The sequence below is a fragment of the Sipha flava genome, unplaced genomic scaffold (assembly GCF_003268045.1).
Source record: "Sipha flava isolate LNK unplaced genomic scaffold, YSA_version1 2_pilon_pilon, whole genome shotgun sequence".
Taxonomy (NCBI): Eukaryota; Metazoa; Arthropoda; class Insecta; order Hemiptera; family Aphididae; genus Sipha; species Sipha flava.
Window position 1 is genome coordinate 4,280,040 of NW_020272972.1, and position 20,428 is coordinate 4,300,467.

General features: G+C 28.1%; 1 protein-coding gene across 3 annotated transcripts; it reads right to left on the reverse strand.

Annotated features, from left to right (window-relative positions):
• Nucleotides 1-2,314: 2,314 nt before the first annotated feature.
• On the reverse strand, nucleotides 2,315-17,835 carry LOC112686143 (cryptochrome-1). 3 transcript variants are annotated; one of them, XM_025558318.1, is made up of 11 exons: nucleotides 17,769-17,835; nucleotides 12,895-13,148; nucleotides 11,437-11,582; nucleotides 5,410-5,582; nucleotides 5,183-5,344; nucleotides 5,015-5,119; nucleotides 4,597-4,850; nucleotides 4,233-4,506; nucleotides 3,391-3,638; nucleotides 3,159-3,315; nucleotides 2,315-2,626 (listed from the first exon to the last, which is right to left on the reverse strand). In XM_025558318.1, the coding sequence occupies exons 3-11, from the start codon at nucleotides 11,558-11,560 to the stop codon at nucleotides 2,462-2,464; spliced, it is 1,662 nt and encodes a 553-aa protein (XP_025414103.1). In that variant the 5' UTR covers nucleotides 11,561-11,582; nucleotides 12,895-13,148; nucleotides 17,769-17,835; the 3' UTR covers nucleotides 2,315-2,461. The 3 variants fall into 3 exon arrangements, with proteins under 3 accessions (XP_025414103.1, XP_025414102.1, XP_025414104.1); XM_025558317.1 differs by lacking the exon at nucleotides 17,769-17,835 and adding an exon at nucleotides 16,859-16,920; XM_025558319.1 differs by lacking the exon at nucleotides 17,769-17,835 and adding an exon at nucleotides 16,859-16,920 and having other exon boundaries at nucleotides 12,891-13,148.
• Nucleotides 17,836-20,428: the final 2,593 nt, after the last annotated feature.

Genomic DNA, 20,428 nt, shown 5'->3' on the forward strand with positions numbered 1-20,428 from the left:
GTAAATTCAATTTTATATATCGATTTTAGGTTGGTTTTCAGTAATGATTGATATTTTTAATTATTTGATTTTTTCAAATAAATTTCGCCGTTCAAAACCAATGACACATTTTTTACGTTAGCCTATTCGTACTCAATGTTCGTTTCATAATCAGTTAAATGAGTAACAACAAATTAGAACTCGAAAAAAATGAAGATATTTTTATTGCATAAAAACAAAAATCAAATATATAGTTTGCTAGTCAGCTTCTAAGTTTCAATTAAATCCATGTATTTTAAATTATTTGAAAATACATCTCCAACTTAGAACAGAATAAACTTGTTTACTTCAACATATGCTAAGAAAAAAAAAAACAAATAATCTCTCATATTTATTTGAATTCCCGTTGTTCTCTTTCTTCTTTGTTCCGTTGACTTTCACTGAATTAACTAAGAACTATACAATCATTATTGAAAAACAGTACATCTTCGCGATTCCTCCTGTTGTGACGCTTTTATTATTTCTGACCTACTTTTTAATCTTTGTGATTTTAAAACAGAAAAATATATATAGACACATACGCGCATAGGAAGGATGAGACAAAAAATGTATGACGTTATGATTATATTATATTTTAATCGATGATTTGAAAAACGTACACAGTTTTAGATTATTATAATATAGTGGATAAATAGCAGATACATAAATATCAAAACTATGCGCTAGTGGTATAAATAGTTAAATAATCTCAATTTAGGATTAAGAGTGTATTTATGAGGATATTGACATTTACGACGAAAAAATAGAACGGATTAATATCATATAGATGACAGGCATCTTAAAATTGACCGAGTGGGAGGTAATACGTAAGTGAAAATATATTAATTTTAAGTGTTAAACATATATTATTGGTAAGTTCACAATATAAAATTTAAAATCGTGAATAATGAAATTATTTATATATTTTAATATAAGTTATGAGCATGGCTCGTAATTTCATGCATTTGCAATAATGTAATAAATAAATTAAATATAACTTTGCAATCAATCTTGCAAAGTTGTATTTAATGCTAGATGACATAGAAGTCCATTACAAGGTACCACGGTTAAATATGTGAAATCTTATTTTGCATATTTATGCATATTTCTATTTTATCAGGCATATTATACAACATTATATTAGAATCTATCAAAAATCTAAAAGGAAAAATATACATATATATATATATATATATATAATTAAAAATAGAAATAGTATTATCTTTTCTTATTTTCTTGATACTCGTATATTTAATGAATAAATTTGTTTAAAAAGTTTAAAAGTTTTAGATTTAAAATTAATTACTGACAAGGACGTACACGAGTACGCAGTTTACGAAGGCGCAAGAATAGAATTAAATAGTATTTAAAATCTATTTTTTTTTTATTTGCGACATAAAAAATAAAATATAACTATAAATAAAATTAATGGATAATTCATGTTATTTCAAAAATTATTTATGATTTTTTTAAGTAAGCATTTTTTAAATGCATAATTTTATATATTTAGTGCATATAAATGCATATTTCAAAGCATATTTTGTCAATTTTAAGTGCATAAATGCATGCTTATTTAGGCATATTTTAGGGAATGAACGTACGAACCCTGGTTATGAGTATTTTAGTGATGAAGTAGAATCTTAGATAGCATAAATAGTTTTTTTTTGATTCTTGTTATTTGATAAAAATTATAAATATTTAGTAATATTATATTATATTATAATACGTGTTATATATATTTACATATATGTAAATATTTACTCATAGTGCGAGTTTGTTTATAAACAGTAAAAGAGTTAGAAGAGTTATTAATAGTTAGTAGTATGATAGAACGATTATAATTATATTACTTAATTAAAGATATTGTGTTTACAGTTTTTGACTTGCATGTTTTTGTACTGAGTAAGTATTGTATCACAGTGAATTTATCGTGTCGTTCAGTGATTGAAATTTAAACCGTAATGATTCTATAATGGATGTTGAACAGTAAACATAGCGAAGCAATGGTCATTTCAAAAACAACATTAGTCATAAAATTGTAATTGTACAAAAACCTCTTTGCATAGCTTAACAACCTCGGATATTTAGATAGTTGTGTATAATATTTTTACTTTATACTATATCGTATAATTATATCACATTTACCTATATTAACTTACTAATCTATGTTTTAAGATAAATATTATGCTATCGATTAAGAATAATGATTCGAAAATACGTGGAAGTTACTAGTTTTGGTCAGTAGTAAGTAACAAATTCATCGATAATGTTCATGCGCGCAGAGAAAATATTAGTGTTTCGATTTTATAAGTCAATTATTATTTTACGAAAGTACAATATCAAGTTCAACGAAATACATGTTAAATGAAATTCATTTAGAAACCAACGGAAACCGAGCACCGTGTGCTGGGAGAGAGGAAGTGTGATTGTCTATTTTTGTAGATTATTGATAGTTGAAGTACTCATAGGAGTCGATATCCTGGTACTCCTTAGAATACAACTGTTGCATACACTCCTCACGCAGACACATAAACTTTTGAACTTCTTCTTGGTTTGAAGGACGGCAATGTGGTACCATGGACATAGAGTTTCGTAGCGCAAGTATTTTCTGCAATTAAGTCAAACACCATTTATCATATACTTATAGTTAATTGGATTAAATATTATAAATTATAATTTTAAAAGCTGTTTACTTTTTTTCTTTTTCATATCAAGTAATGCCCTTTCAGAAGAAAACGTGATTTGTGTTAGACACACATTATAATGAAATAATTACGATTCGAATGAGTTGCAATTAAAATCAATGTCTAACGAACAGTTTTATAATGTTGTTCAGAAATCGCATGATTAGTAGACCAATATATTAAATACTCGGTAAGTAAAACATTTTTAACATATTGTAATGTAAATGCAATGTATTTTTTTATTTTATCAAGGAAATCGAGCATCAAACTTGAGAACCCGGTGCACTACCACTCAGTCCAGCACTGGGGATGTAGGTACATAACGGTTAGTGTAATTTAACGTGTCGACTGCGGGGTTTTTTTTTTCATAAATCCCGGCACCTCGTGGTTTTACGAACATTACGTGGGGCACACTCCGTTTATCGCGGGCGGGTATAGTGGTCGATTCGTGCTCACCTTTCTGTTTAGCCTCGATGCGGTCACATGGTCAATAATACGGTTCGGGTAGTTCTTGCCGACGATGCATCCCACTTCTTTCTGAATCGACTCTGGACACTTCCACGGCTCGTATATGTACTTTTTGGGCATGTTTTTCAACTCCGGAACATAACGTCTGGAATCGGGCAATTTTCTGGGTGTATTTTTCGAACAATAATCAATACATAACAAACCGGTACGGCGTTCTTACCTTATGTAATCGCCCGTAGGGTCGAGTCTTAGCCCGTAACTGACTGGGCACACGCACAGCGGATAATCCAGCAGCTGTTCGAACGTGGAGCTTGACACCCATATCCAGTTGCCCGAGCACACTGAGTAATCGGCATCGATCAAATATTTCAAAAAATGTTTTAACCCTTCAGTCCAGCTAATCCAAAGGTCTCCTCTTGTTAAGAAACATGCCACTGAGTTTCGTACCACGTGATGAATCCATCCTTCCTGAAGAGGAATAACGACCACAACAATAGACAACAACAACAATAATGTTATACACGTAAGGTATAGACGTAACTAGAGCTTAAATTGGGGAAGGTAGTGGAAAATTAAAGTATCAAGCCCAAATAGATCTGCAGGGGTTACGTACTGCACACTTTCATTTTATTAATTACATTATTACAATCTTTTACTAATCTTTACCATTAGTTCACATTTTTGTTGGATTATAGCTTAAAATTATACATAATTAAGAACATAGATCATAGAAAAGTGGTTGAAAATAAAAAATAAAGCACAAAAACCACTTTTATACTCTATTACACTCAAATATTTATTAGATAAATAAAAGCTAAAATAATCTGTGATATAAAACTCGGAATTTTCAAATTAAATAATTATTTAGTGTACCGAATAAAATTAACTCAAACACGAATAAAAATCCTAAGGATCATTATTTTTCATTTAGGGGGGGGTATGAAAATATTTGGGAAGGGTAAGCCCACCTTCAGAGTCCTTTCCAATTGCACCGATGACGCGGGATTATTTTCGTACGACTCGTTAAATTAGAATATCGCTAACGAAAAATGATTCCTTTACCTGTAACAGTTGTCTCATTCCGGCGTCAATAAAAGGGTATCCGGTCCTTCCGGTTTTCCAACATTCCAACATAATTTTGTTTTCCTCGTTATTGATATCGTTCCACGGTATCGATAGACATGCTGGGTTGCCTTCTATTTGGCCGAAGTTTTCGTTGTCTATGGACATGGTGTAAAAATAATCCCTCCAAATGAGTTGGCTGGTGGCGCTATACTGCGGCAATAGATTTCCGTCAAATGTTTGCAAAAACAGGTTGGAAAGTTCCCAATAAAGCCTATAAACAGTAGTTAATGTTGACAGTAGATTTTTTTTTCATTTTAAACTTGATATTATTGAACTTATCAATATTTATTATCGCTATTACTTCCTTATGGATAGACATCCATATCGTAAGGCAGCGCTAAGACTAGATGGTGGCCCCAAAAGGTTAGGACTTCCTTGGTTAGGCAGGTAAAATCCGGAAATAAATGCTTCTTTTTCGAACACAAGTCGATCGTTTAACTGTTCTAAAGCTCTGGTTTCACCACCGTACCAATGGTAAGTAGAAGAACTCTCACCAACTTCGGAAATATTTTCTGGATATATGTGAAAGGTCTGTGGCGTTGGATTTTCTAAAGCCTAAAAACCAATAAACTCAGTTATAGGTTAGATTTTATAGTTGTTTTGTGTATAATTGGATTGGAAAAATGGCTATAAGTTTTTTGGTGGGAATATAGATCCCAGCGAATTATTTATTAATTTGTAGGTATGTATCAATTTTACCAATCACATTATGTAAATACCTTGAATTTTTCGAGAATTGATGTTGGAAGTTTTTCAAAAATTACGCTCAACCAATCTACATTCATCATCGGATTTGGAGGAAGACCAATATTTTTTGCAATAACCTGAATAATGAAAAATATATTTAAAACCAGAAAAAAATGTACTTAATATTGAATTCTACATACTTGAAATTGTTTAAAAGTGAACGGAGGTTGTCCTCCATTTTCTTTGATTATATCTTTTGGATTCCATAGAGTGTGCGATACTTTTTCAATACAATTAATTCCGTTTGCTTGACAAAATTGAACTACTTTACTATCACGAACTCTTCCGATGTGTTCACAGTCCTAAACATTAAAGAGAAATACTTCAAATTCGATTTTATAATATTTATTTCGAAAAAATGCATTACCTGCTCAAAAGTAAGTACATCTAGACCAATCTTTTCTTTGATTTCCTTAAATACGTTAACTGGATTTCCTTGTAATATATACAAACATCCTCCGTACAAGGTCAATGTATCATTTAAATCTTTTAAGCTTTCCAGAAGGAAACGCATTGGATTAAAACCGATTAAATTCGTAACTAAATAAATATAACGAATGAAAAATGTTCATCATTATTTCAAAAATTATTTATTGTATTCAATTTAATAGCTATTATCATTTTTATGTATAAATGAGAGTATGTATTTAATTTTATATTATTATAGAATGAAGCCATCTAAATAAATACTATTTTTAGCCTTAAGACGGTGTAATTAAAAAAAAAAAAAAACAGTCACAGCTTAATTTATTTTATATTAAATTTATAAGAAATAGTGAATGCATGTAAAATGATAATACTTATGTACAATGTATTTATCTAGGTTGTTTTGAGCCTAGATAATTATTTTTAATCTAGGTTAAGATAAAAATAAGCTCAACCAAAGTTATCTTTATAATAGATAATTATAATTCATATAGATAAAAACAGATACATTTTAAAAAATAATAGTTTTATAATGAATTGTCAAAAAAAAAAAAAATAAATAAATAAAAATAATATAATACCTATCACGAATTTAACATTTTTTATTTGTTTGAGGCATTAGAAATGTGTCTCGATTTTAAAGTGTTTTACTTGTTTAGAATATAAAAATATTGGTTGTAATTTAATAATATACATTTATTTCTGAATCTTATTTAAGCATTGACCTTTTGCGCGGTAAGATCGATGGTGCTGGAAAAATACTAGGGCATGATTTCATATAAAAAGATAATGATCAATCAAACCAAAAATGTTATGATATAAAAAGATAAAAAAAAGTTGATACCCGTAATAAAATTTATATATTAATGAATTTATTATCATATTATAATTATAGACTAGTAATTTATATTCTTAATTATTTATACATCACTTTTTTTAAATAAATCAATGTATTATATTAAAAAAAAAAAATACGAGCCATGGGAGGGGAGCAAATGCCCCTTTCGATCCCTTCAAATACGCCCTTGCATGGGAAGTTGTATATCAATTAAAACGTTCGATATCGGTCACAAATCAAATAATTCTACAATAGAACGCGCAATGCAATCGATAATAATAATAATAATGATGTGCAATTTCTATTCTAATCATAACTCATAGATAATGGGTTAGTAATAGTTAAATATTACCCATTATAATTATAGTCTAGTCAATACGAAGTAAAACCTGGGCAAAATTGCAACACAAGTTTTTTCAATGGTTTTCGAAACTCAAATATGTCTTTGGTAACTTATTAAAAATTCGAAAAAATCCAACCATGAGAAATAGTTGAAATTGCCTATTAAAACATAAATAAGGAGCAATATATTTATTTTTTTAAATAATTTATAATACATTTTTATTTTTTTGAAAATAGTTTATTAAATTTTTCACGATTATTGTTGTATAATTTTTACAAACAAAAAATTAAAATTAAATATGATAAATTTTTTTTTTCATTAAAAATACTAATAATACAATTTTAGTCTTCGTCACTATCATTCAGTGGATTATTATACATTTTATTATTGTCATAACTACTCGTTTGACAATCATCACATGCAGTTGAACATGATAAACCGTGCATTTTACAACTACACCGAAAAGTAGTACAGTTCGATTTACACGCACAACGTATCATGTTTAATAAAGAATCTGGAGCTGGTTTCATATCGGATATTTTAGGATAGGATAAATTATTTTTTTCATACCATCCCCACATTTTTTCATCCAGTTTCATCTAAGTATTTCTCCAAATACTTATTTGATAGTAAGTGCGATAACTATGATATTTAGATGAAGATTCAGTTGGTGAAGAGCGTTTAGGTGCAACAAACGTTTTTGCATGGGCTACTTTTTCAATTAACATTCGATGACGAAGTTCGTTAATCGATTGAAATGTCTTACGTCCAAATAATATTAAAATAGCCCTATTTCCAGCAATTTCAATCTCTAAATTTGAACGTTCATCAGCATTGAATATTTTTGCGATTGATTGTAGTTCATGATTGTGTATTAATTTATTCAATGCTTTCGATTTTCCAATACTAAATATTTCTGAAGTTGTGTCAGATCCAGTAAAAGCATGAATAATAAAAATATTTAAAAATATCATTACCAATTAATACTTGCATATCAATGATATCGTAAATTAGATTTTTGGATTAGCCACGAGGTATATTACTACGAAAATATAATTTAAAATTATAATTCTTTGCATGGTATAAAAACAGAATTAATAAATCTGTATCTTCCCCTACAATAGTTGTGGTACAGTTTTTAGACGATGAAATAGTATTTTTTACTATATCAATGTCAGTATCCCCAGAGGCATGATGTACAGTACAACCACATTTGATTAACATTTCTCCAATTAAAAAAATTATGCGCTGTTTATTTTGATCGTTGGATAAAAATGTTTTTTTGTCCGGTAAATTTCATTTCAGGGTTAAAGTTTACAGATGCACTTTGGAAACATTTTCTTCGGCACATGTGTGTCATATCTTTAATTGCAGATGAAGTATTATTATAATCATCAAATACAACTATAGCTTTTCCATAGTTCTGTATAACAAAATTAGTATACATAGTAGCAATATCTTGATAAGTGGTGTTTTTACGTCAAACAATACGATATAATATTGACCCACCATATAAAACATACTGGCCAGTAGTATTGTTGTCTCTAGTTATTCTTGATTCTGCAAAATCTTTATGTTGATCACTTGTTGTAAATGACACATAACTAAAGTCTTGCATCACTAAATTATAATTAGAACATATTGGCATAGAAAGTAACCATATAGCTCTCTGAACTTTCGAAAATCCACTCCCTCGAGTTAATCCGCCTCTGGTTTTAAGAGATCGCATTAAAACCTGTTCTATTACAAGATCAGCACCAAGCCCAGCTCAATTTCGATCACTTCTTCTAACAACATTAAATCTGTTTTTAAACATTTCATAGACTTTTGGATTTTGAACAGGTAATTTAAGCATATTTTGTAAGTACAGATATGCTGATTTCAAGTAATTATGATGTCCTGATGCAGCAAAAATTGGAAGACACTTTTTTATTGCTTCTAAATGCAAGTCCCATGAATCTATTCTATCTGCTCTAATGAGATTACGTATTGTATTAATCATTCGTTGATATTCAAACTACAATTTACACAGCTTTGAAAATAGTAATTTTTCTTTTTCTTTACTTAAAGTATCAATAACTTAATCTAAAGTTGTAGAATATTCTAAATCCTTTAACGTTTTGTCACCCAAAATCACATTATTCTATAAATCACTCATATCTTGATAAATAATATTTTCACTACCATCTTCATTACATTTAAGTACATAAGAAGCTAATTGGATATTTAGGGCAGCGTCTACAATTAAATGAGCATGAATAGCTCTATATACTGTTTTCCCAGACATTATATGTAAAGCATCATGCACGATACTTTGACCAATTGCACTTATTTTACATGATACATTTTTGCCCACGAAAAGCGTGATACAAAATAATTTCAAACTATTAGGAAGGTACTTTAATGCATTTTCAGATGTCAAATTATATACTGTTGAATAAAAATTTGTTTTTTTTATTTCTATGCATTTTACATCACTCATAATCAATTTTGCGGCTGCTTCGATAATTTGAATTTTTTGCAATTCTAGGTCACAATCTTTGGGTTTTTCATAATACTTTCTGATGATATTATTAACAGTATCTCGTAAAGTTACTGCATCTAATGATCCACATTTTTCTGATATAGTAAATAAGTTCACCATAATGTTCTTCAAGCTTTCTCTTAATGTGACGCCGATCATATGGAAGATATTCTTCTATTTTTAATATTAAATCATTAATGCAGAAAATTCAGAATTGTTCTTCATCATTTTCTTCAAAATAGACACATGTTTTTAAAAAAGCTTCATACTGCACTTCATTAGTTTCGTTTGGTTTCTTAGATTTATTTTCAGCAGTTGAATATTCTTGGGGAATATTTTTTCCGGTACGACATCGATGGTACACACAATCAGCAGCATGTAAATCAGAAAGGTATTCTATTTGGCCTTTGACAATCAATGACCATTGATTAAAACTTTCCTCACAACATTTTTTTATAGTTTTAGAATTCTAATGTCTTGACTCTTACATTATCTCTTTTTGATTGATTTTTTGTACAAAAATTTACATACGTACCACAAAATAGACAATCTGATGAGCTATTATACGTTACATGAAGGAAAACGAGAACTTCGTTTCAGATTACCGCTAGAACTCACACCAATCTGAGCAGTATTTAGTGCAATATCTTTTTTATCCGTAAAAAATACAAGGGAAGCTTTTCGCACATTATCAATAACTCAGGGTCGGCCGGATTGTAACACTTTTTCGGATTTCATTTTTTTTTTGCGGAATAATGTACTATGAAGCAGATGGAATTCTATGGAATCAGAAAATTTTTAGATAATAATTCTTATTGTACTTAATTTATTGAGAATAAACTTAGAAACTCACGATTCGTTGATAGTTAAAACGTGTTAACGTGTACGTAGCCTGGTCGCCGCCTAACAGTAAGTAAAGATATAGTGACGTCTATACGTCATTGCCAGAATAATATATATTTATACTAAATTTATTCTTGTAAATATTTAAAAAGTAGGTAATAAAATACAAGTTTTTTTAATATAAATAAATTAAATTTTTTTTATCCGTAAAAAATTGACATGATGTATAATAAAAATTTATTTTAATATATTAGAAATGTATTAATAATATTATATAATTTTGATTAAGTTGAAAGTTGAAAGAATGTGCTACGAGCAGACCTATAATATTTATAAGAAATTACAATACATTTTTGGTTTTTACTTGATATTGTAAAATTACGAATTGCTACATAGCACATTATTCTGGTCAAAATAATTTACTAATAATATTATTATAATATTTAAAACTATTATTTACTAGCTCTAGTACGTGTATGTTAATATTTAAATACTTAACTTTAAATATTAATATTTAATTTAATATAACAATAAGCATAAATTATTATTTACCGGTAAATCTCTTTCGACAATTAATATGCACAATAGACCCGACAGTTGTTACAATATTACTTTCACGACTTTTACTGGTTTTATTAATTCCATCCACTCCTTTTTGCGTCAAATTCATTAAAGAATCATCTTTGTTTTCAAGTACTTTTTGACATATAATGCACTCGTCTTGAAGTGTAGTCATTATAAAAATAAATGCCTAAGAATAATTGTTATAATTATAAATGTAAATTACATTTGTGCTTTTAAAATGTATTTTATGATCATTTTTGCAACCAAGCCATACCAAAAAGTTTATTAATTTTTAATTTTTATAAATGTGTAAAAATATTTGTTATACTTACGTAATGATGTATCGAATTATTGGTGTACTAATATGTGTTGGACTGCGTCTGCTAGATAATAACTTCATACATTTGTAGATTTTACGGTCGTAAAAAATGATTAGATAACAAACATAATATCTAATATTTATTTCTAAAAATAACAATAACAAGGACATATTTGAGATTTGAAAACCGTTAAAAAAGCTTGTGTTGTAATTTTGCCCAGGTTTAACTATATTTTTAATTAGATTGACTAGTCTATTAATACAATAGCGTTTCAGTAATTTGGATATTTTTGATTATAGGTATTATTATTGGACCGTGTAACGATCTCCGATGACGGGCCACGAGTACGCATTGACGAACGGGCATTTTTTCTAAAATCACTAGTAATATCATAACGTTCAAGTCTAACGGATAATCAGATGAATTAATAGGCAGTGTACAATGTCCATAGCTTATGTATATACAATACGAAACACATTATTTGTGTACAGTATATACAGCACCAAAAACATTATGCGTGGTATAATTATGGTTACCGAATGTTTCTTCGTCGAAAATGTACAGTGTAATAAGCTTGTCCGCATTGTTGATGGCTTCAATCAAAGCCGGGTTGTCGTGCAATCTTAAACCGTTTCTAAACCAATGCACTGCAATGGACATGATGGCCCTATTGTTATGGGTCCTGAAAAAAACGAATTCAATCACATACGTTTCAGTTATATGTCGGACAGTTTTAAATGCCGGTTTTAATACAATATTATACTTTTATGTTTATTTTTTAGAATCCGAGGGGAACGAGAAATGTACTGGTTTTACCTTGTGTGTATGTATTTTTATGGGTCTGCGTACACGATTTCAATCAGAAGTATCAGCACAATCGTGAAATTAAAAGATAGGATTCGAAGTCTAGTTGGTGCATAGGTGGGAGAGGGATATTTTTTTTATATTCAAGTACTGTGATGATTGGTCAGATGAGTTGAAGAATTGATTTTTAAGCTTTGGTGTCAATGATACTCGGATATTATAAAGAATATATTTTTGAAAACATTTTGTTAGATTTAAAAAAAATAATAATATGTTGATCGAATTTTACGCCGTAAATGTTATCAGGTTTTTTTTTAATAAGCTATCGTTAGTTTTTCCCGATTTCTAAGAAAACCGTTAGGAAATTCATAAAATGACTCTCCAAAGTATTAAATAAAATATATTTCCTAGCATTTACTTTTGATTTGGTGATGATCAGAGCAATCTTTCTAATCGAAATCATATCTACTGACACAAAAAGCACACAACATGGTAAAAGTATTACATTTCTAGTTTTCAGAATATAGAAACTAAATGTTTGAATTCATACAGCTAGTTTATGTGATAAAAAATTAAAACTGTTCTTATAATTTTTATATTGAATTTCTTAGTTTTCGAGTAAACATTAAAAAGTAATGTAATTTATAAAGCATTATATCAAGTGGAGAAGCGTTTCATATTCAGTGATCATCTTTTACCCTCGAATTATTTTATTTTTTAATCATATCGCATTAATTTGCATACCTGTTATATACTCAAATACTTCTACTTCTCAAATTAATTGATTTTAATTTTTTTATTTTTATTTAATGTATAAAAATACAAAATACTAAGTATTTTCAATTTTAATAATAAGGGGATTTAACGAATATGTTCTAACAAAATTTAAAAATATTTCATCATTATATAAAAATGTTTGTTTGATAAATTATAATTTATCAAATTACAATAAATGCAACGCTTATGTATAAATAATATGATACAAATATTAAAAATAATGTTTTTTTAATATAAGAATTTAACTATATTTATAATTGGTACAAAGATTTATGAATGAGAGAGCCAAGTTAGGCATAATTAACCATAAAAAAACTAATAATTATGAAAAAATTTAATTAGTCTTATGTATACGCGTCAGCAATAATTAAATAGATTTTTAACCGTAAGATTTATTTGATAATTTTACCTACTTGTAAATGGCGATAATTGGAATTTTTTGATGCTCTGCTTCAGTCCGAATACGGGCGCGTGTGCGTTGAATGGATGTCGATCGGCCACTTATATAGCACACCAGTCACCGGTATAATGAGGGGTGGCGACTAAGCTTCGGTGCAAAGCGATACATTTGGAAGGGGTGATTTGGGTGGTAGTCTATGACGTAGTGATTAGACTTCAACAGACCAGCGGGTAAACATAGGAATGGGGTTCGCGATAAACATGATTTCTTAAAAAAATTAAAAAACATATCTATATCTATACTACTATATAAAATTAAGTCACTTTTTTTTTGTTCAGGATAAACTCTGGAACTACTAATTGGATCGTCGTGCAGTTTTTTTTTAAATTAAAGAAGACATCACAGAGAAGGATTTAGGCATAAATTTAGACCGATAATTTAATGAATAATTAGTTTTTAATTATCTATATATATAAAAATGGAGCCAAAAATGTATAATATTTCATCAATTGAGAACGGCCCGATTTGGCTCAAATTTTTTTTAATTATTTGTAATTGCCAGGAGAAAGTTTTTACGAAAAAAAATTTGTGGAAAAGTGTTATTGTTTAATAAATAAAGTTTAATTTAATAATTTTTGACCAGATCGATAACTGCGCAATTGAAAATTAATTATTAAATGAAACTATTAAAAAACTATTTAAAAACTATCAATTTTATTTTTGGTATGAAATGACGGGTATTGCATAAATATTAAACTAAAAGATCCCGCAACAGATGCCAAAACAAATAAGAATGTTAGTTCGAACAATTATTATGCATATCGGTTGATGATTAGACGCGATCAGGATAATGTTATCTACGATGCCATGAGCTTTGTCAACAATTCATGGTCGAAATGTATGTAAAGAAAGAGAGCGAACAATTTCGATACTTGCGATTCAATCAAAAAAAGCTGCGTGCAGAAAATTTTCAAAACAATTGTTAGATATTGGAGATGGGAAAGTTATTATAGATGAAACGGGATTTATAAAATTACCGACCGATTTCTGCAAAATTATTTATTCGCAAGATGCTCTCATTATATTTCCCAATGATTTCAAGATATTTCCCAATGTACACGGATAATACACTAATCATGAGTGGCTGGCAGAAAGAGAAATTTTAGTAGCAAAAAATATGGACGTCAACGAATTGAATCTCAAGATACAATATTTGTTACCAGGAGACTTGGTGTCATATAAATCTATAGATACAGTTTGCGATGCTACTAAAGCTGTAAATTATCCAACAGAGTTTTTCAACTCATTGAATTTACTAGGCATGCCACCGCATAATTTACAATTTAAGGTTTGATCTCCGGTTATTTTGCTTCGTAATTTGACCCACCACGGTTGTACAACGGCACGCAATAAGTCGTTAAAAAATGAATGAAAAATGTTATCGAAACCATCATTTTAAATGGCAAATTCTGAAGTGAAAATATATTATTACCGCGAATCCCTATTATACCAACAGATGTGCCAATACAATTTAAACGCCTTCAATTTCCAATTAGATTGGCATAGTGTTCATAGCACTCCATACCTCTTCCTTACACCCTTATCCTTACCCACATCCTTACATGCCTATACTAAATTAATTATTTTTTTCTAGCCAAACATTCTCTAGAAATAATTTATATGACAAATCAACGTTTGTCAAGTTAGCTAGTTATATTTATATAGGTATTTAAATAAATAACAATAAATCAGGATTTTATTATCGTGGTTACGAGCTTAACTTTCGTGATATTTATACATTTTTTAGGATGCTCATATACTCCACTTCCTTATTGTATTTTTTTTCTCAGAAAACAGCAGCTGTCACTGGAAGACATAAAAAATTCTTTATGCAATCTTTCTCAACATGTTCAGAAACTTTACCCACATAGAAAGAAAAAATAAAAACAAACAAATCATTGTTAGTCGAAATATTTGTTCACATTCAATTATAAAATGGTAAACTTTTTGTTGTTGTTTATTTAAATTACGTAAAACGTTTTGTTCTTGCAATATAAAACATAACTTGTAACTAAAATGTATTCGTACATATGCAAGAGTAGAATATTTGCAGTACAGTATCAATACTTATAGGTGTCGGTCAAACGATATTTTTGTCAAATACTTCTAAATGAAAGTCATTATTCTATAAATATTGAATATCACTTAAAAATAAAAAATCGGCATATTTTAAAAAAGCTGGTGAGAAACAGTTTACCAGATTTATTTTTTTTTAAGTTTTTCTAATTCTTAAGTAAATTCAAAATATAAAAACTAAATAACCTTTGTTAAATATTATATTTCACGCATTGCTATGTTTCTTAAATTGACATCAACATTATTGGTTTATAAGAATCTCTAATGCCGTTAATGTTGTTATGTTTATGTACTATAAATTATTATTAAAACAATATTAGAATGTCCAATGCTTTCTTAAATGTATTACGATCGTCCAGCGGTGTATTTAATTGTACTAGCAGTTCCAGTATAATCTAATAACTGGGATTTTTTAATTTAATTTTACTCGTAAACCTTGTTTTTATTGAACGCTTTTCGACTGTTTGAAACTGCCCAAAAATAAAAAATAAAAGTTCAAAAAAATTGAAATTTATCGTGTGATTGTAAAAAACCATTAAAATAAACCTTATTTAATATATTGATATTATCGTATATTTTGTTTTGATTTTTTATTCTCTTTCCAAAACTCGCGTTATTGTAAGTTTTATGATTTCGTAGGTTTCCGAGCCAAACGACGGGTCATCTGCGATCGCTAAAAAAACCATCTACATGCGTTTTGACCGTCATAGTGTTTCAAGCACGATTAAAACCGTGTACACTTGTGCACGTGAGATTTTCCTAGACGAATGTCCAACCCAGTACGGGTCGGTTTCCCATGGGTCCACGTGATACTGAACGACGAAATCCATAGCTACACCGGATTCATCGTTCAAACGCGTTATAGTGGACGTGCTCGCATGTTTTTTCCGCAGAATCACGTTTTCATCCTTAACGGTTACTGCAACGAGTCGGTCTCGGGGCTAACTGGGAACTACCCACCCGCTGATCACACGCATCGTCTTACTACCCACCCGGTCCTCGTGACTTTGACGAAGACCACGGGAAGCCACGTGACCCGATCGGGACGTCTGGTGGTGGTTTTCGTCAAGTGTCACGTGTCTCGACTTCCGAAGAAAAGGGTGTAGGGTAGTGCTCACGTGTTCCGTACACGCATTTATTGAACAATGCAGGTGGGTGTGCGTGTATGAATTGTTTCGCGTGTCTATTCTTGCCGTATAATTAACACCCTGCGACGAATTTATTGTAACAGGGAACCCGTAAATGTTAAAAAGCGAAACAAGCGACGGTTACGTTTATTTTTATTCGGGAATCCATATTTAATAGCTTCGGTGTAATGTGTCTAGATATTCTATATTATATAACTGCACTGTTTATTCCAACGAATTCCTCGATACAATATAACACGTGAGGATACGCATTGAAGTCGTTAAGAAATAATTGTGATTGTCGCGGACTTTTAGATATTATGATTTGGTCGCAGCCGAACATATACGAAAACTTGGGATCTTTGAAAAGACACGTAACGGTAACGGTAACGGTTTACCGGTGATAGTTCAAGTGCATTTATGAAAAAACACTACGTATTATGATTTATGTGATATAATTTGTTACGCGATTAATAAAAAAATGGTGTTCTTTTACGGCGTTTTAAAACAAAGAAATAATTTTTGTAGCAAAAAAACTGAAATATTCTATTGTAGTTTTTTAGTTTCGAACAAACCCTTTAAAAAATTAAGCTCGGCGACGATTGAGATGTTTGGACAGTAGTTAAGATATTACGATATCAACTTTTTGATAAAAACTAACTAGGTGAATATTTTCAACCGACTGATTGATGTACTGTAATAAACTTGACATACCTATTGCTTTCGGACGTTTACCAAACTATTAGAATGTTGCGCTTTTGGCACATTACTTAGAACCTTAAAACGAAAACAATTTTCTTGAATGAAGTTTTTTTTATCGTTTATCTTTATAATCAAAAACAAGTCAAATAATTCGGTTTTATAATAAGAAGAGTATTTATCTTATCTAATAATTGAAGTTGCAACATATCATACTTAAATGACACTTTTCAAAAACGTCACCTATTTTATTTATAAATTAAAGATCTATTTCGCTAGTATAAATAACTGAAAAATATAGAATGACAAACTGATAAAATAAGTTTTGTTATTTTTGATCTATTTTTTTTTTAAAAAACATGTTTAATTTCAAAATTTTAAAAATATATTTTTATTGTTTAAAAATCTTTATTCATGAATACGAATTGAGATGAAAATAAAATAAATTATAAATTTAAAAATCTAACTATTGCTATTGTGTTACATATAATTAATTAATTTAAAAAATATTTGGATTTTATAAATAACATTATAATATTGCAATGAAGATAAAATTCAAAATATATGATTTTTAAGAATAAAAGATAACAATTTTATATTAATAATCGATTAAATATTTTACATTAACCAATAAGATAATCTAATTATGGTTTCAATTCATATTTCATTAAAAACTCTTAAAACATAGTCTATAAGAGTGATTGGTTCATAAAACGGAAGTTTAAAGAGAAGTTTTAAACTATATTTTAAAATGTATTATATTTTGAATTTGTATAATATGTGGCAACAATTATTGTTGATTAAAGAAAGAAAATTAGTGACGATGTTCACAAAATACAATAATATTTAACAATTTTTCATGTTTATTACGTTAAAATTATTTGAGACTTTTATCAAATGATATTAATTCTATCAAAATACTTACATGTCATGTTCACAACTATATTATCAAGTAATCAACACCTATAATTAAAAAAAAAAAAAAATGATTAAAAATAAACATTATAGTATTAATATGTTCTATATGAAAACAACAGAAAAAATATTAAATATATAATTTTGTTTGTTACAATGGTAATTTTTGTAGTATGAAACTGTTCAATAATTACTATGATAATGCTAAGTCAATATTAACAAGACAAAGTTAAAGGTCTTTAAAGGTAGGCATGTTATCATATTATATTCTCGGGTCTTATCACTTATAATACCATGTTTAATGAATGGAATATGTAAAATAATTAACGACTATGCCAATGATAACGGAATAATTTTATACATACGGTAATATAAAAAAAAAAAAAAAAAAAAATGTAAGACAAATGTTAGTCAAAAAACACTTCGAAATAATAATGAATTGTAATTTTTTTGTTTCAAAATAATAATTATTAATTTAAATATGATGTATAAGTTGTAATTTTACGAAAAATTTAGTTTTTTAATTTATACTCTTTTATGATTACGAGTAGGAATATTTTTCCAAAAATTATGTAGGCACTTGATTAATATTTAAAATTTTAAAATATTGTGAAAATTAAACTTAATCAGTAGGTATCAACTAAACATTTCGAACGATTCCCACATACCCTTATCATCGCATGATTGTAAAAATAAAAACATTGCTGTTATTATAAACACTGTTTATATTATAACCTTTATAATATACGTCATAATTGCAGACTAGAATTATATTATTTTTTTTATTCTATACACTCGGATAGGAGTTTAAAACTTTCCAAATCGTGAAAGTGTAAACTAAAGGCAAAAGTTGTTTTTGTTTGTTTGAGAATATTTCTATATAAAAAAATATTTTGGATGATTAAGAATATTAGAGAAAATAACGATAAATTGTATTGATTTTTCGATATTTTATGATGCAGTGGTATACAATACAATAAATTTATAATAAAATAAAAATAATAAAAATAATAAAATATATAAAAAAATATATTGGAAGAATATTTTCAACTTTTTTGAGAATATTAGCGTTTTATTTTACTTCAATCTTGGGATTCGATATTTTCATTCAATAAAAATTGGATATAATTTGAAAATCAATTTTTGGTATATTTTTAACTATCGTACATTTAGTTTTCTAAACTTTATATATATATGTGGTAAATAGTACATTATATTTTAAAATTGTATGCACTTTAACTTATACATTTAAATTTAATTACATTAAGTTTTAATAATGAACTACATAACTAACATAACTACATAACTGTCATTCTGTCATGCGTGAGAGTTTGATATTTTTTGTGGGATCAAATTTATTCAAATGTCTTATTACATTAAATGCCACTATTCGATAATACAAAAACTGTGTGCTATAATATAATTAATAAATATACATTTTATGTTCACGTCAACACTGAAACAGAAATATAAAACAATAGGTGTTGTCGATATATTATTATGAATATAATGTATTATCTGATTAAATCTAGAATAATATCCATACATATATTATGGAACATGGTTTTTATTTTTTTTATTTCTTCTTATATTTGTCATTGTCAATCGATAAGTATCGAAGTTCACTTTATTATCATATTTCTAAATAAATGTTTATGTATTTTTAAAATAATGTTTACGTCAGATTTAAATAATAAATATTTAATATTTATTTTTGGTCTTGAATTTTGATTGTGATTTTGTTTACATAAAATAGTGTCATTATTTGTTTTCTTTTTTATATATTAATTTAGAGACAAATATTTCATGTATGATGAACCGAAACGGATCGCTATGGAAAATAAAGTTTCTCTGACGTCTGACTTAAAAATACCAAAATACTATAACATTATATACTGAATATTAATTAAATATTTTAATTTTGATAACTTTTTACTATAAAACCTTTTGCCTTATTGACTATAAATTATGTTTTACGTAAAAGTGGTAACTAATTCTTTTTCTAATATTATAACCTAGTTCATAATTCATCCTGAAAAGAATGAACATTTGAATTTACTTATTGTTTATTTAATTTAATTTTTTATTTTTTTAATTTATGTGTATAATACATATGATTTTTAACAAATGCGGTTTTGAAATAAAGAGTTGTGCTACATAAACTCTGGCATCCGGTAGTAATATATTCTGTACCGATTGAAGAAAGTATTAATTTTATAATGATAGATTAGTTTCTTTTAACATTTTTTTCAGGGTGTTAACTATCTGCACTAAAAATCTCACCAAATATTGTCTCATTTGGTGAAATATTTAGATACTGTTGATCGAAAATCAGAATATGCAGCTCGTTCTATTGGTTCCATAAGAGTTTTATAATTTTAAGTAAATATTGGTTATCACAATATACTAGTGATTCGTTAAAATTTGTTCAAATATTATCCAATATCAATAGTTAGAGGTTTTTAAAATTAATTAAATAAATAAATTTGAGTTTTTATCCGTAGACTAACCAAATGTATGATACTTCGTTCTACGTATAAGCTTAAGTACTAATATAATAAAATATATATATTCTTGGTGCTTCATCGGTTTTGTTTTTCTGCTAATTTATTAGAATTATTGAATATTTATGTGTTAAATATTATCTTATTGCATTTCACCAGTTTTCAA